Genomic DNA, 15,380 nt, shown 5'->3' with positions numbered 1-15,380 from the left:
CAGGCGGATGTATCACCTGGGACACGGGCTCCGAAAGGCCCATCCAAATGGCCCGTCCCTGCCATGTCTCCGGAGAGCTGCTGGCCAGTGCCGGAGCTGCTGCGCTTAAGCTGTCCCACGGACTGCACATGCACAGCCAGGGAGTGTTCCCGGGGGATCCCTCCACCAGCTAATTATGCCTAGTATAGCCCATAGGCTACAGCGGCTACAGATGGCGTAAGCTGCGGGGGCCAATATCTGGAATGCCAGCGGGATGCCGTCCCTCCTTAATACATCCGGGGGATATTTAATATCTGAGGTAAACGGGTGTTTTCGGGGATTATATCTCAAATATACTTTGATAAATGGGCCTTAAATACTGAAGGGGATCTATTCTACACCATCCCCATCAATCACACATACGCTCATGCGCAGTAGTCTCCAGATGTCACCTAACACAGGATGTCCAGAAAATACTGACGTGAGGGCGGAAGCCGCTCCTGCACTTCCGCCCGTGTGTAGACGCCGGTTATGTGACGTCTATAAAAGTTGCCGGATGTAGCCTATGTGCTGAGGTGGAGATGTGTTTGGCAGTCATGGCGGTAAGAGGCAGAGGGGTTACAGCTTATATCTATGGGGGCAACCTAAGGGTGTTATAGAGTTTCTGCCGACTTACTTACTGAGCGGCCGCCATCTTTACTGTGGGCAGCGGTATACTCTACTCCTACTGTACCTCTAGTTACTGTACTGAACCCATGACTCTACTGTATTAACTACTGTACAATAACTATACTGTACCATAACTACCACTGACTATACTGTACTGACTATTGTACCATAACTACCACTGACTACCACTAATACCTATACTGTACAATAACTACCACTGATGACTATACTGTACTGACTACCACTAATACTTATACTGTATAACTACCAGTAATAACTATACTGTACCATGACTACCACTAATACCTATACTGTACAATAACTACCACTGATGACTATACTGTACTGACTACCACTAATACTTATACTGTATAACTACCAGTAATAACTATACTGTACCATGACTACCACTAATACCTATACTGTACAATAACTACCAGTAATGACTATAGTGTACCATGACTACCACTACTGACTATACTGTACCATGACTACCACTGACTACTGTACCATGACTACCACTAATGACTACTGTACCATGACTAACACTAATACCTATACTGTATGATAACTACCACTGACTATACTGTATTGACTACCACTAATACCTATACTGTACAATTACCATTAATGACTATACTGTACCATAACTACCACTAACTGCACTGTACTATGACTACCACTAGTAACTACTGTACCATATTGACCACTGATGACTATACTGTACTGACTACCACTAATACCTAATCTGTACAATAACTACCACTGACTACTGTACATTACTAGTCATTAATGTACTACTGGTACATTAATGACTATACTGTACCATGACTACCATTAATGACTATACTGTACAATAACTACCAGTAATGACTATACTCTACCATAACTACCACTAATGACTATACTGTACTGACTACCACTAATACCTATACTGTAGAATAACTACCACTAATGACTATACTGTACCATAACTACCACTAACTGCACTGTACTATGACTACCACTAGTAACTACTGTACCATATCTACCACTAATTCTACTGTACTATAACTACCACTGACTATACTATACTGACTACCACTAATACCTAATCTGTACAACCACTAATGACTACTGTACCATATCTACCACTGACTATACTGTACTGACTACCACTAATACCTATACTGTACAATTACCACTAAAGACTATACTGTACCATAGTTACCACTAACTGCACTGTACTATGACTACCACTAGTAACTACTGTACCAAATCTACCACTGACTATACTGTACAATAACTACCACTAATACCTTTACTGTACCATAACTACCACTAATGACTATACTGTACCATAACTACCACTAATGACTATACTGTACAATAACTACCACTAATGACTATACTGTACCATAACTACCACTAGTAACTACTGTACCATGACTACCACTAGTAACTACTGTACCATGACTACCACTAATGACTACTGTACCATAACTACCACTAATGACTATACTGTACTGACTACCACTAATGACTATACTGTACTGACTACCACTAATACCAATACTGTACAATAACTACCACTGACTACTGTATTGACTACACTAATGACTACTGTACCATAACTACCACTAATGACTATACTGTACCATAACTACCACTAATAACTATACTGTACTGACTACCACTAATACCTATACTGTACAATAACTACCACTAATGACTATACTGTACCATGACTACCACTAATAACAACTGTACCATAAGTACCACTAATGACTATACTGACTACCACTAATACCTGTACTGTACCATAACTACCACTAATTACTATATTGTACTGACTACAACTAATACCTATACTGTACAATAACTACCGCTAATACCTATACTGTACCATGACTACCAGTAATGATTATACATTACCATGACAACCACTAATACCTATACTGTACAATAACTACCACTAATACCTATATTGTATCATGACTACCAGTATTGGCTACTGTGTCCCATAATTAACACTAATAACTATACTGTACCATAACTACCAGTAATGACTATACTGTACCACAACTACAACTGACTATACTGTACTACGGCCCTTCCATGTCTCGTACAGAACATAAAGGAAACTTCTACTTGATCATTCGCCTCATCTCTTTGTGTTAAGTGCCTGTGTTATTTTTTTTTATGATAACCGATGAGAGAGCTATAATTTAACTTGTCATCCTATGATACACAGCTACAGATTTTTTTTTTTTTTGCAGTTTCATGTATGGGACATTTTTATTGAATGGCCCTCTATAACTGCACCGCTAATGACTATACAATCTATACTGTACTATAACTGCATAGCTAATGAGTATACTGTACTATAACTGCACTGCTAGTGACATAACTGTACAGCTAATTGTTACTGTACTATAACTGTATAACTAATAACTATACTGTACTATAACTGGACCGCCTATGACAATAACTGTACCTCTAATGACTATAATGTACTATAACTGTACCGCTAATGATAACTGTACTGCTAATGACTGTTACTGTTCTGCTAATGATTATAATCTTATATCAGGGCTTGACAAATTTTTCTAAAACCTAGGAGCCAGGATGAAAGTAGGAGCCAGACCCCCTTCCCCCGGGGCAGCATTACTGAGCACCTATGCCCCGGGCAACCAACCCCCATGGCCACACCACTAACAGGGTACCCCAGGTAAACCACCCTCCCACAGCCACATTTCTGAGCAACTAACCCCCCTCTCTAGGCAATCAACCCCCAGAAAGACCACCCCTCCACAGCCAAAACATCCCGGGCAAGCAAAGCCACCGCCGGCAGTGGCATAACTAGAGAGTGGTGGACCCAGATGCAAGAATATGCTTTGGGCACCCCTCTGCAGTGCCCCCAGTAGTAGTCCCCCCTCTGCAGTGCCCCCAGTAGTAGTCCACCCCCCCTCTGCAGTGCCCTCCAGTAGTAGTCCCCCCAGTGTAGTAGTCCCCCCCTCTGCAGTGCCCCCAGTAGTAGTCCCCCCCTCTGCAGTGCCCCCAGTAGTAGTCCCCCCCTCTGCAGTGCCCCCAGTAGTAGTCCCCCCCTCTGCAGTGCCCCCAGTAGTAGTCCCCCCTCTGCAGTGCCCCCAGTAGTAGTCCCCCCCTCTGCAGTGCCCCCAGTAGTAGTCCCCCCCTCTGCAGTGCTCCCAGTAGTAGTCCCCCCTCTGCAGTGCCCCCCAGTAGTAGTCCCCCCCCCCTCTGCAGTGCCCCCCAGTAGTAGTCCCCCCCTCTGCAGTGCCCCCCAGTAGTAGTCCCCCACCTCTGCAGTGCCCCCAGTAGTAGTCCCCCTCTCTGCAGTGCCCCCAGTAGTAGTGCCCCCAGTAGTAGTCCCCCCCTCCCCTCTGCAGTGCCCCCAGTAGTAGTCCCCCCCTCCCCTCTGCAGTGCCCCCAGTAGTAGTCCCCCCCCCCTCTGCAGTGCCCCCAGTAGTAGTCCCCCCCCCTCTGCAGTGCCCCCAGTAGTAGTCCCCCCCCCCCCCTGCAGTGCCCCCAGTAGTAGTCCCCCCCCCTCTGCAGTGCCCCCAGTAGTAGTCCCCCCCTCTGCAGTGCCCCCAGTAGTAGTCCCCCCCCCCCTCTGCAGTGCCCCCAGTAGTAGTGCCCCCAGTAGTAGTCCCCCCCCCTCTGCAGTGCCCCCAGTAGTAGTCCCCCCCCCTCTGCAGTGCCCCCAGTAGTAGTCCCCCCCCTGCAGTGCCCCCAGTAGTAGTCCCCCCCCTGCAGTGCCCCCAGTAGTAGTCCCCCCCTCTGCAGTGCCCCCAGTAGTAGTCCCCCCTCTGCAGTGCCCCCAGTAGTAGTCCCCCCCTCTGCAGTGCCCCCAGTAGTAGTCCCCCCCCCCCCCTCTGCAGTGCCCCCAGTAGTAGTCCCCCCCCCTCTGCAGTGCCCCCAGCAGTAGTCCCCCCCCCCCTCTGCAGTGCTCCCAGCAGTAGCCCACCCCTCTGCAGTGCCCCCAGTAGTAGTCCCCACTATGCATTGCCCTAGTATCACCCCCCTCTTAAATAGTGCCCCAGTAGTGGTCCCCATATACAGTGCCCCTAGCAGTGGTCCCCCTGTGTAGTGTCCCTTTAATCAGTGCCCCCAGAAGTGGTCACCCCTATGCATTGCCCCCAGTAGCTGTCCCTCCAGTAGTAGTCCCCACTATGCATTGCCCCCAGTAGCTGTCCCTCCAGTAGTAGTCCCCACTATGCATTGCTCCTTGTAGCGACCCCACCCTGTACAGTGACCCAGTAGTGGCCCCCCATATAGTGTCACCAGTAGCGGCCACCCAAATATGCAGTGTCTCCAGTAGCGGCCACCCCCTCTATGCAGTGCCCCTTAAAAAAAAACACAACGCAACTTACCTGATCCACGCTCCTTCCGACGACCGCCGCTGTCCTCTCCTCCTACCCCGCTCTGTGCTATGGGAGAGACGCCATGACGTCTCTCCCATCACCTGCTGGGGGTGAGCCGGAAGGCGGAGCTCATGAGCGAGCTCCTGCCGGCTCACTCTGTGGACGACGCAGCAGCCAATGAGAGTCTGTCTGACTCTCATTGGCTGCTATAACAAACATACAGCAACCGCTCTGTAGTGTGGACCGCGCTCGCAGTCTGCACTATAGGGCCTGGGGATTGCTGAAAATCTGGTCGCCATGGCGACCTGGCCCCCGGGTTTTGTCGAGCCCTGTCTTATATATAAAATTCATTGGTCTGTATGTTTGTCTGTCTGGTTATACATTTGGACACCCCTGCACCGATTGGGATGAAACCAACGCAAGGTGGTCCACTTGGATCCTGGCTAGGTTTTAGAGCGTTTAAAGTCCCGGTAGGACCTCCCATTGCTGTTCGCTGGGCAGAACTTTGACCTGGGGAGCCATTTCTGAACCTTCCACTGGATGGATTTGGATGAAAACTTCAGCGGAGTGGCAATTGTTCTGGGATGCCTAACTTAATAACTTTAAAATGTGAACCCGGGCAACGCCGGGTACTTCACCTAGTGTATTATATCTGTCCCGCTAATGACTATACCAGGGGTTTCCAGCCCCGGTCCTCAAGGCACACTAACAGTCCAAGTTAATTAGTACCTCAGTTATATTGATTTAACCATCTGTGCTTAAGCATGGATATCACTAAAAGCCAGGGGCGTTTCTAGAGAGGAGGGGGCCTGTATGCAGTCTCCGACATGACCCCCTCCTCCCCGCCCGGCGGCCTGCAGCGGAGTTATAGTCTAGTGCCCAGAATCTATAGTGTATGCACAGGTCACCGGGAAAATGGCCGCGGCGGCCATTTTCCCTGTACTGCGCATGCGCAAACGATCAGGCTAAATAAGAGGCCTTAACACCCTCTTATTTAGCCTGATGTGGTTGTATTTATGTACTTCAGTATTTATATTTAGCTAATTGAATTGTATTTTAATATAATAAAGGTTATATATTAGTATTGTGTACACATGCACACCCAGTGTCTGTGTGTCACCCAGTGTCTGTGTGTCACCCAGTGTCTGTGTGTCACCCAGTGTCTGTGTGTGTCACCCAGTGTTTTATTTCTTTCCAGCCTAAAGGAAAAGTAGCCACAAAGGGGAAGAAGCAGATTTATGAGGAGAACAAGGAGACGCTGAGTTTCTATCTACGCATCATCCTTGGAGCTTCTGTGAGTATCGGACACCTAATGATTACAGAGCAGAGCATGTCAGGGAAGGTGTATACTATACAGAGAACCAGGGTGTACAGTGTTTATATGGAGGAAGGGGAGGTATTACTAGCACTCTACACAATGAGGCTTTCCACCATGACCTCTCAGAATTCCCTGTCACAACCTGTTTTTTTTGATAAATTTTCCAGGTCACAATCTCAAAATTATCGTTTGTCTTTTTTTTCCTGTATGGTACACTGTGGTACATGCTTCTAATTCTAATTGTAACCTCACATCTGACAGTACAAAGATTTCCTTTGTTTATGCGGTGTGCAAATAAGCTGGAGTGTGACGCACCCCCCAAGGACAAACGTGCAAAAAAATGATAAAATCTGCTAGCGTTGCAAAGAGGCGATCTCACCATCATTCCTAAACTTCAAACACTTTATAACATAATAAGCAACACATCAACGCTTATCCCATTAATATCGGAAGGAATATGGATAACACCCAAGTAACCATCAGACCAAGGCCATACTCCATTCAGGTCTGAAACACGTTAAGCGTGGCCATTCTGTGGGACTCTGGGATATTTTCTACCAGCCGGTGCCTCCTTCAGCAGGCTCGTTATCCAGAACTGTGTCCTGCTGGGTCCCAAATAATATCTTAGTGGACGAGTGTTACGATTCGGCACTCAGAACTCCATCCAAGTCAGGTCGTCGTGACGTTGGTGTTTTGCATATTACCATAACAGTAAATTATACCTCGCTGCCACCACCAAAGGTCTAGATTAGGAAGGAATTCCTCCCACAGAGGCCCTTTGGTTCCGCTCACAGTATATATGCTTTAAAAATCAGTAGCATGTGCCCCACAAGTCCATAGGTCTAAGAACACAGAATATGAGAACTAGAAATTAAGTTTTAATTTCAAGAATATTTCACAGTTTATAGGTACAAATAAGAATTAAAAAGATTATTATGATTATTAAAACTACACACATATTACAGACAGCTTCAAATAAAAAAAAAAAGGTACAACAAAGTTCAGAAATCTCCTTCGGAATTGAACAATAACCAGAGTAATGTCTCTCCTTGAAAGAATTGTAGCATCCCAGCCATGTGACTACCTTTAAAAGTGCTTTCATCGTTATCTGCAATTTGTAAACTTTAAAAAAAAAAAAAGTGAACATTTGCTGTTCGGTTTGCTGGGTTGATATACCCATTATGTCATGCTTTCTATCTCCCAGAAATGGATTCTTCCTCTTCATAGCGCATGGGAGAGGGAGACAGTAATTACTTCCCTTGACCAAATGTGATTTCCTGTTTCCCATGCAGCCCATTGTGGTGCTAATTACACAACTTACACAATACACTGGGTCCGTCTGTCTTTGACGGCGTGGCTCTTGATTTTCCGGCTCCGGGGTTAACACCATGTTCAGAGCTCGGAAGCCTGCCTCTGCCAGGATTTACCACAGGGTGTGGCATACTTACTTTGAGTGGTGTCGCCCTAAAGGTTACGATCCACAGGTGTTTCGGATATCCAGGGTTTTGGCTTTCCTGCAGGCTGGCTTAGATCTGGGTCTTCGCCTAGCCTCCTTAAAGGTGCATGTTTCTGTCCTGTCTATATGGTTTCAGCGTAGGCTTGCTCCTCTTCCTGATGTCTGTACATTTATGCAAGGTGTACTTCGCATGCAGCCTCCCTTTGTCCCCACACTGGCTCCTTGGGAGTTGGCTGTGGTCCTTCGGGCCCTCCAGGGACTGCCATTTGAACCTCTAGGCTCAGTGGATTACAAGTGGCTTACAGCTAGGACTGTATTTCTCCTGGCTATTGCTTCGGCCAGAAGGGTGTCAGATTAGGGGGCTCTCCACAGGGACAGGGCGGTGCTTCGGACTCGCCCTGGCTTCCTACCTAAGGTGGTGTATAGTTTCCACATTTAATGAGAAAATTGTAGTGCCGGCCTTTAATTCCTCAGACTTCTTTGCTGGTGAGGCCTCATTGGAGGTGGTACGGGCGCTAAGGCTTTATGTTGACCGTACCAGTTCTCTTCGGAAATCGGACTCTGTTTGTCCTCTATGGTTTCCATAAGAAGGGGTGGCCTGCCAATAAACAAACATTGGCTGGGTGGATTCGCTTGCTGATCTCTGAGGCTTACACTCATGAGGGCATTCCTGTTCCGCCCTCTGTTACTGCTCATTCTACTCTGTCTGTGGGTCCTTCGTGGGCAGCTCGCCGTGGCGCCTTGGCTGTTCAGCTTTGCAAGGCAGCCACGTGGTCTTCTGTCCATACTTTTGTAAGGTATTATGCCTTTGATACCTTCGCCTCTCAGGATGCGTCCTTTGGGCGGCTGATTCTCCTTTCTGCACAGGAGTGTCCCCACCCTTGAAGAGACTGCTTTGGGACCTCCCCAAGGTCTCCTGTGGAGCCCCATGGACCCTGAAGTAGAAAATAAGATATGGTAAGAACTTACCCTTGTTATCTCTATTTCTATTAAGGTCATAGGGATCCACAGGACTCCCACCCTGTCGCACCTGTGCTGCAGATGGGCTGTGTTCTGGTCACCAGTTTTCCGTCTCCTTTTGTGTGAGTGTGTGATACTTGTGTGTTCCAGACTTTATTCTCTCTTTTTCTCCTTCTCCGGCCATTGGCTTGTTACGTAACTGAGGTGCCTTGGCCTGGGGGCGGGGTATAGGAGAGGGCCCTGGTGCATCCTGGGAGGCTGAAAATTAACTATTCAGGTGCCCGATGACTACGTCATCGCCTATACCCCAAGGTCTCCTGTGGATCCCTATGGACTTCGTAGAAATAGAGCTAACAAGGGTAAGTTCTTACCATATCTCTTTATTTTTTCTCTCCATCCTCTTGGGGTGGAGGTCTTTCTCTGAGTACTTCACATTCATTAAGATTTTGTGAAGGCTGTCACATAACATTGCAATTATTGCCTTTATTGAACATGTCACAAGATAAAGTTATACAGGAGGGGGAGCCCTCTGTGCTGGTTTCATGTAAATCGTGTATGGCTTATTTGTCCCCTCAGGACATTAAGGATGGTTTGTGTGTTGTCTGTTATAAAGAGCCACATAACCAGTCCAGTTTACCTGTCCCTGAACACGAGCCTTCTTGGGTCTCCTCTTTGTCCCAGGTAATGAAGCAGTTTGTGGACTGTATGGCTGCTCCCACTATGCCTCCTTGGATGGGGTGTACACAGCATGCTATGTTTGCACCTCCTCCATTTTTCCTGATGGCCTTTCTAGTCAGAGTATTGCACCATCTAATGTTGATAGCAGACTGGTAGTTGCTAAGGTGCCTAAGCGCAAGTTATCTTTTTATCAGTCTGCTCAACATATGGATTCAGATGCATCATCAGAGAATTCAGATGATACGCAAGGTTCCTCTCCAGGGTCTAGCTCGGGGGAGAAGGACCATCCGTACACAGTGAATGTTCCTTCTTGGGTGCAGGCAGTTATAGCAATCCTAGATATTCAGGATGATAAACCAGCTCATAGTAAGAAGGCTCCGGGTGGTGAATACTGAATTCTTTTGTATTAGAATAGCTCACTGAGCTTATGGATGAGGCATGGGGTAACCCTGACAAACGTTATGTGAATAAGAGAATAACATCGTTGTATCTTTTCCCTGCTTCTGTATGTACTAAGCGGGAGGTACCTCCTGCTGTAGATGCTCATGTGACGCATTTAATCAGGAATGCTACATTGCCTATTCCGTCGGCATCTGGAGCTGTTGCTCGTCCAGCTATGGCTGGCATTGGAAAATTCTTTACCGAATGCTACCAGAGAACAGATACGTGAAGCGGCTTCCTATCTGGTAGGAGCTATTGTAGATGCTGGAATTTTAGCTTCTAAAGCATCAGCAGCTTCAATAGTGGTACGCAGGGCCCTTTTGTTAAGATTCTGGAAAGCTTATACAGGATCAAAGAAGGTGCTGGATGTTTTACCTTTCTATGGAAAAGTACTTTTCTCTTTCATCCACTAGGGGACACTGGAAGGTATGACATTGGGTATAGCGGTGTAGTTAGTTGGAGCTGGCACTTTAAATAATTTAGAAGTGTAAAGCTCCTCCCCCTCTTTGCCCCACCAGCCCTCAGTTTAGAAAAATGTGCCAATAGGAGCTAGTCACTCAAGACAGAGCTCCAGCATTTTGCTTTAATCTTTATTTTACCTTATTTTAACTTTTCCATAGGTAGTCTGCCTACAGGGACCGAGCGTTGCCGTTCAGTTTATCCTCTGCACCCCGTGTCCATCCTAAGAGAAAAAGGTTTTTCTAATTCTGTAGTTCAGACGATACTTAGGGCACGGAAGCCTGCCTCTGCCCGCATCTATTATAGAGTTTGGCATTCTTTTGGTCAATGGTGTTCCCACAGGAAGTATGATCCTAAGGTGTTTAGCATTTCCAGGATATTGGCTTTTCTCCAGGCGGGTTTAGACCGTGGACTCCACCTGGCCACTTTGACAGCGCAGGTTTCTGCACTGTCGGTCTGGTTCTAGAAGAATATATAAATGCAATAAAATTTTGCAATCAGAGGTTTTTAGCTTAATCATGGCCAAGGTTATGGGCCTACCCACCATATCCAGGTAACCTCTTTAGGGTAGGTCCCTAGCATACTAGGGTTCAAATCCAGAGCGCAGGACACCCCCAAACTAGCCCAGCTAAGCCACCCCAGGGCAGCGCCATAGTAAGAAAAGTGCAGTGTAAAAGATACTAGGGTTCACTTTTATTTTAATTCTTAATATGCAGCCACAGCTGCATATTAAGAATGAAAATAAAAGTGAAGTACATGTATAATAAACAGTGAAGGGTTAAAATGTGTTATAAAAGAAAAATGTGTTATAATGCTCTGCCCTGAAACAGATCAACCAAAGCAATCCAGGGGGGGCCCACGCCCTAAAATGAGCCAGTTGCACTGCAGTATATAACTTGTAGGACTTACCTAGAATTGTGTTTAATACTAATGTGCATGTACATTACCAGACTCCATGCTTTTAAACCAATAAGGAAGGGTGCTAATCCAGACTGAGAGCGTCTCCTTTTCCTCAGGTGTGCAATAAAGCACATTAAATGGAGTATATAGGAAAGATTCCTGGACTGCACACCCTAAACATATATAATGGGCTACCTGATGAGACTAATTGCAGGCACATAAACAGACAAATCTCAGGTGCACAACTTCATTATAAATATGCAGCTGTAGCTGCTCTTAACTATCTTTTACACTGCACTTTTCTTACAATGGCTGTGCCCTGGGGCAGCGTAGCTGGGCCAGTTTGGGGGGTGTCCTGCGCTCTGGATTTAAACCCTAGTATGTTAAGGACCTACCCTAAAGAGGTTACCTGGATATGGTGGGTAGGCCCATAACCTTGGCCATGATTATGCTAAAAACCTCTATTGATTGCAACATTTTATTGCATTTATATATTATCAGTAATTTGGAGTTGTGCACCTGAGATCTGTCTGCTTCTGTGCCTGCAATTAGTCTCATCAGGTAGCACCTCCCATTATATATGTTTAGGGTGTGCAGTCCAGGAATCTTTCCTGGTTCTAGAAGAAGATTGCCTCATTGCCAGATGTTAGAATTTTTTTTCCAAGGAGTTCTGCAAGTTCAGCCTCCTTTTGTTCCATCTGTAGCACCGTGGGATTAGTCTTTGGATCTTAAGGGGCTACATTTGAACCTTTAGACTCTGTAGATTTGAAAGTGGTTGACAGTGAAGACACTTTTTCTGTCTTCAGCACGCAGAGTCTCTGATTTGGCAGCGCTCGTTTGTTGCTCTCCATTTTTATTTTTCACCAGGATTAAGCTGTTCTTCGTACAAGGGAGGGTTACCTTCCTAAGGTAGTGTCCCGTTTTCATGTGAATGAAGAGATTGTGGTTCCAGCTTTCCAGGCTCCAGATCTTTCTGTAGGTGAAGCCTCCCTGGATATAGTTTGTGCTCTCTGTATTTATGTGGAGTGTACAAACTCTGTTAGAAAATCAGATGCTCTTTTAGTAATATATGGTTTTCACAAACGAGGATGGCCAGCTAATAAGCAGTCTCTGGCGAGATGGCTACGCATGACTCTCTCTCAGGTGTACACACAGGCTGATCTCCCTGTCCCAAGCACGGTGACAGCACATTCTACTCAGTCTGTAGGGCCATCATCGGCATTTAGTCGTGGTGCCTCTGCTGACCAGCTGTGTAAGGCAGCCACATGGTCTTCTGTCCACACTTTTCTTAGGTTCTATGCCTTTGATACTTTTGCAGCTCAAGATGCTTCCTTTGGGCAACGGGTTCTCCTTTCTGCTCAGGAGCATCCCCCACCCTAGGGGAACTGCTTTAGGACATCCCCATGGTATCCCTGAGGATCCCTATGACCCGGAAGAAGAAAATAGTTATGGTAGACTTACCTTGATAACTCTCTTTCTTTGAGGTCCATAGGGTCCCCAGGGCACCCACCCTGACGCACCTGGCTGCATGGGTAAATTTTTTTCTTTCGGGTACAGATTGCCTAATTTTGTATAAGAGCATTTCTGGTGTACGATTGCTCTTCCATCTCCTATTTCTTTCTCCTGCCTTGAGGCTTGTTAACTAAGTTGGATTCCTATGGCTATGGGCCGGGTATATATATGGAGGTGAACACGAGGCTCTCTGGGAGCTGAAGCTTTAACTGTTTGCTGGCTGGTCTCCAACCATAATATCCCCAAGATATCCCTATGGACCTCGAAGAAAAGGAGTTAGTCTACCATAACTCTAATTTTTTGGGGGTCCAGGGTGATTTCCCCACTTTTTCATGCCCTTTTCCCAAGTCGCATGCTATAGAAACTTTGTACACTCTCCCCCTGAGTAGAACAAGTAGGCATTTCTAATTGGATTGAGCGTTTCTCGGGAGCAAACATTTGTGCGACGTGTAAGTTTTATGAAACAAATTTGCACTTGCAGACTCGCACCGAATTGGATTGACCCCTTAGGGTGTGCACCAACAATGCAACTTTCCCATGTTTTCCTGATAAACATGTAAAATTTTTAGTTGGATGTCTATCTTTCCAAATATCAATAATACCCCTTTAAGACACAAACCTCGGCTTGAACCTGGCTCGGAACTCTTGGACACTGAGCACGGGTTGAAGCTGGGGTTTCAGTAGTTGCCCCTTCACACCTGGCTTATGGATCTTGGTTGTCGCCTTTCATACCGGACCCGGATCTTCTGTCTAAGAGTGGATGCTTGTAGATGATGTAATCTTCAAGCGCTACTGTGCCCGCCAATCAAGTCCTTTATAAGCCATGACCTGAGTCATCAAGGCCCTGGTTATGCCTTTCAGACATAAGCCGGAGCACTGACTCAGGTTGCAAGTCCCAAGAATAACACTGGTCCAATGCATGGTCGCAAACACAGGTCAAACCCTTTCAGATATAAGCAGGACCCTGGTCAACTCCCTGTGCCTTGCCGAGTTCCCAGGTTTTTGCTTACATCTGAAAGGGGTATTGGATGTGGCTGGTATATTTTTTTTTACACAGTATATGTATATTGTGCTAGCTGATGTACCTGGTTTCACCCGGGTAGACCTTAGATGTTTACTGTTTTCATTTCCATATCGCCACTTCTGTGACACATTAATACTTCACCTCTACAGTAATACATCACTGCTAAAGTAAGACATTACCCTCCCTCACCTGTATAGTAACACATTCCACTCCCTCACCTGTATTGTAAGACATTCGACATTCCCCTCCCTCACCTGTGTAAAAATACAATTCCTTCCTCACACCTGTAGTAACACATTACCCTCACTCCTACCTGTAGTAACTTCTCCTCCCTCACCCCTGGAGTAACACACTCCCCTCTCACTGCTATTGTAACACATTTCCCTCTCACCTCTGTAGTAACACATTCCCTTCTCTCACTATACAAATAGAGGAGCCACACCAACTGCCAGTGATGTTTGGTAGCAGTTGGGGTGACAGTTGGTGAATACTTAACTGTGCTGCAGCCACGATGAGACAGACAGGCAGGACACTGCACAGGGGGAGGAAACACTTTAGCCCTTTACTACAAAATTCCTTCTTAGTGGGCACCTGCGCCATGGAAGGCATATACTCCCCGATTTTCATGTCTCTCGGTCCAGGGATTTAGGCTGGGAGTTGGTAAGTCAGTCCGGACATTTGCTTTTACATAAGAAGATAATACATTATATATATATATATATATATATATATATATATATATATATATATATATATATATATATATATATATAATGTTATATGTGATCCTTGAACAGGTGGCACTCTGGCGACTTTAAAGAACACTCTGAACCGTGCCAATGATGTCAACGTTTCAGAACACTTTACTCCTGATGAAAAAACATAAGTAAAGTTTTCTGAAATGTTGACCTCATTGGTGGGGTTCGGAGTATTCTTTAAAGTCGCCAGAGTGCCGCCTATTTAAGAATCTATATGTTAGATTTTCCTTCCCTGCACAGGGTTGGTAATTGAGGAGGGCACCGGTGTAATGGAGCGTACACACGGTCAGATTTGTCAGACTTGTCAGATTTGTCAGATGAACGATTGAACGATTAAACGATCTGAACGATTTGGACGATTTGACCAAAGTTTTGAACGATTTGAACGATTGAACGATTTTTAACTGCATTAAAATGAATGGAATCGTCCAAGTCTGACTGCAAACCCATCAGATGTCAGATATCGTTATCTGACAAACGGGAACGCGCATCGTTGATCGTCCATCGTTCAGGCATGTCAGATATGAACGATTTTTCATCAGATATGAACGACTGAACGATTTTTAAATCGTTATCGTCCATATCTGAAGAAAAAATCTGATCGTGTGTATGCACCATAACTTATATATTATAGTAGTCAAGCAGCCCGGCACTTTCCTATACATACGATAATGGCTTACTCCGGTGCCTTCCTAGCAGAGCTGTAACTAGACTTTTTGGTGCCCTGTGCCAGAGAGAGCATTGCCCCCCCCCCCCACACACACATTTTTTTAAATAGGACCAGACGATAGTTCACCTGAGAGAGGGCTATGGCCTCATGGGGAAGGGCCAGGGAAGAGATAGGGGAGGCCAGGAGATGCTG

General features: G+C 46.0%; 1 protein-coding gene across 1 annotated transcript in view; it reads left to right on the top strand.

The window, feature by feature from the left end:
• The first annotated feature begins 473 nt into the window (after window positions 1–473).
• The window catches only part of TMEM208 (transmembrane protein 208), a 71,630-nt gene continuing 56,723 nt past the window's right edge, over window positions 474–15,380 (top strand). Inside the window, exons 1-2 of the mRNA XM_088462352.1 lie at window positions 474–581; window positions 6,211–6,306. Of these exons, the coding sequence (XP_088318478.1) occupies window positions 561–581; window positions 6,211–6,306 (117 nt within the window). The 5' untranslated portion in view covers window positions 474–560. The remainder of the gene's footprint in view (window positions 582–6,210; window positions 6,307–15,380) is intronic.

This window comes from Taudactylus pleione, unplaced genomic scaffold (genome assembly GCF_031769625.1).
Source record: "Taudactylus pleione unplaced genomic scaffold, aTauple2 ptg001203l, whole genome shotgun sequence".
NCBI classification, from domain to species: Eukaryota; Metazoa; Chordata; class Amphibia; order Anura; family Myobatrachidae; genus Taudactylus; species Taudactylus pleione.
The sequence above is the reverse complement of the archived record's forward strand: the minus strand, read 5'-3'. Positions and strand labels throughout refer to the sequence as shown.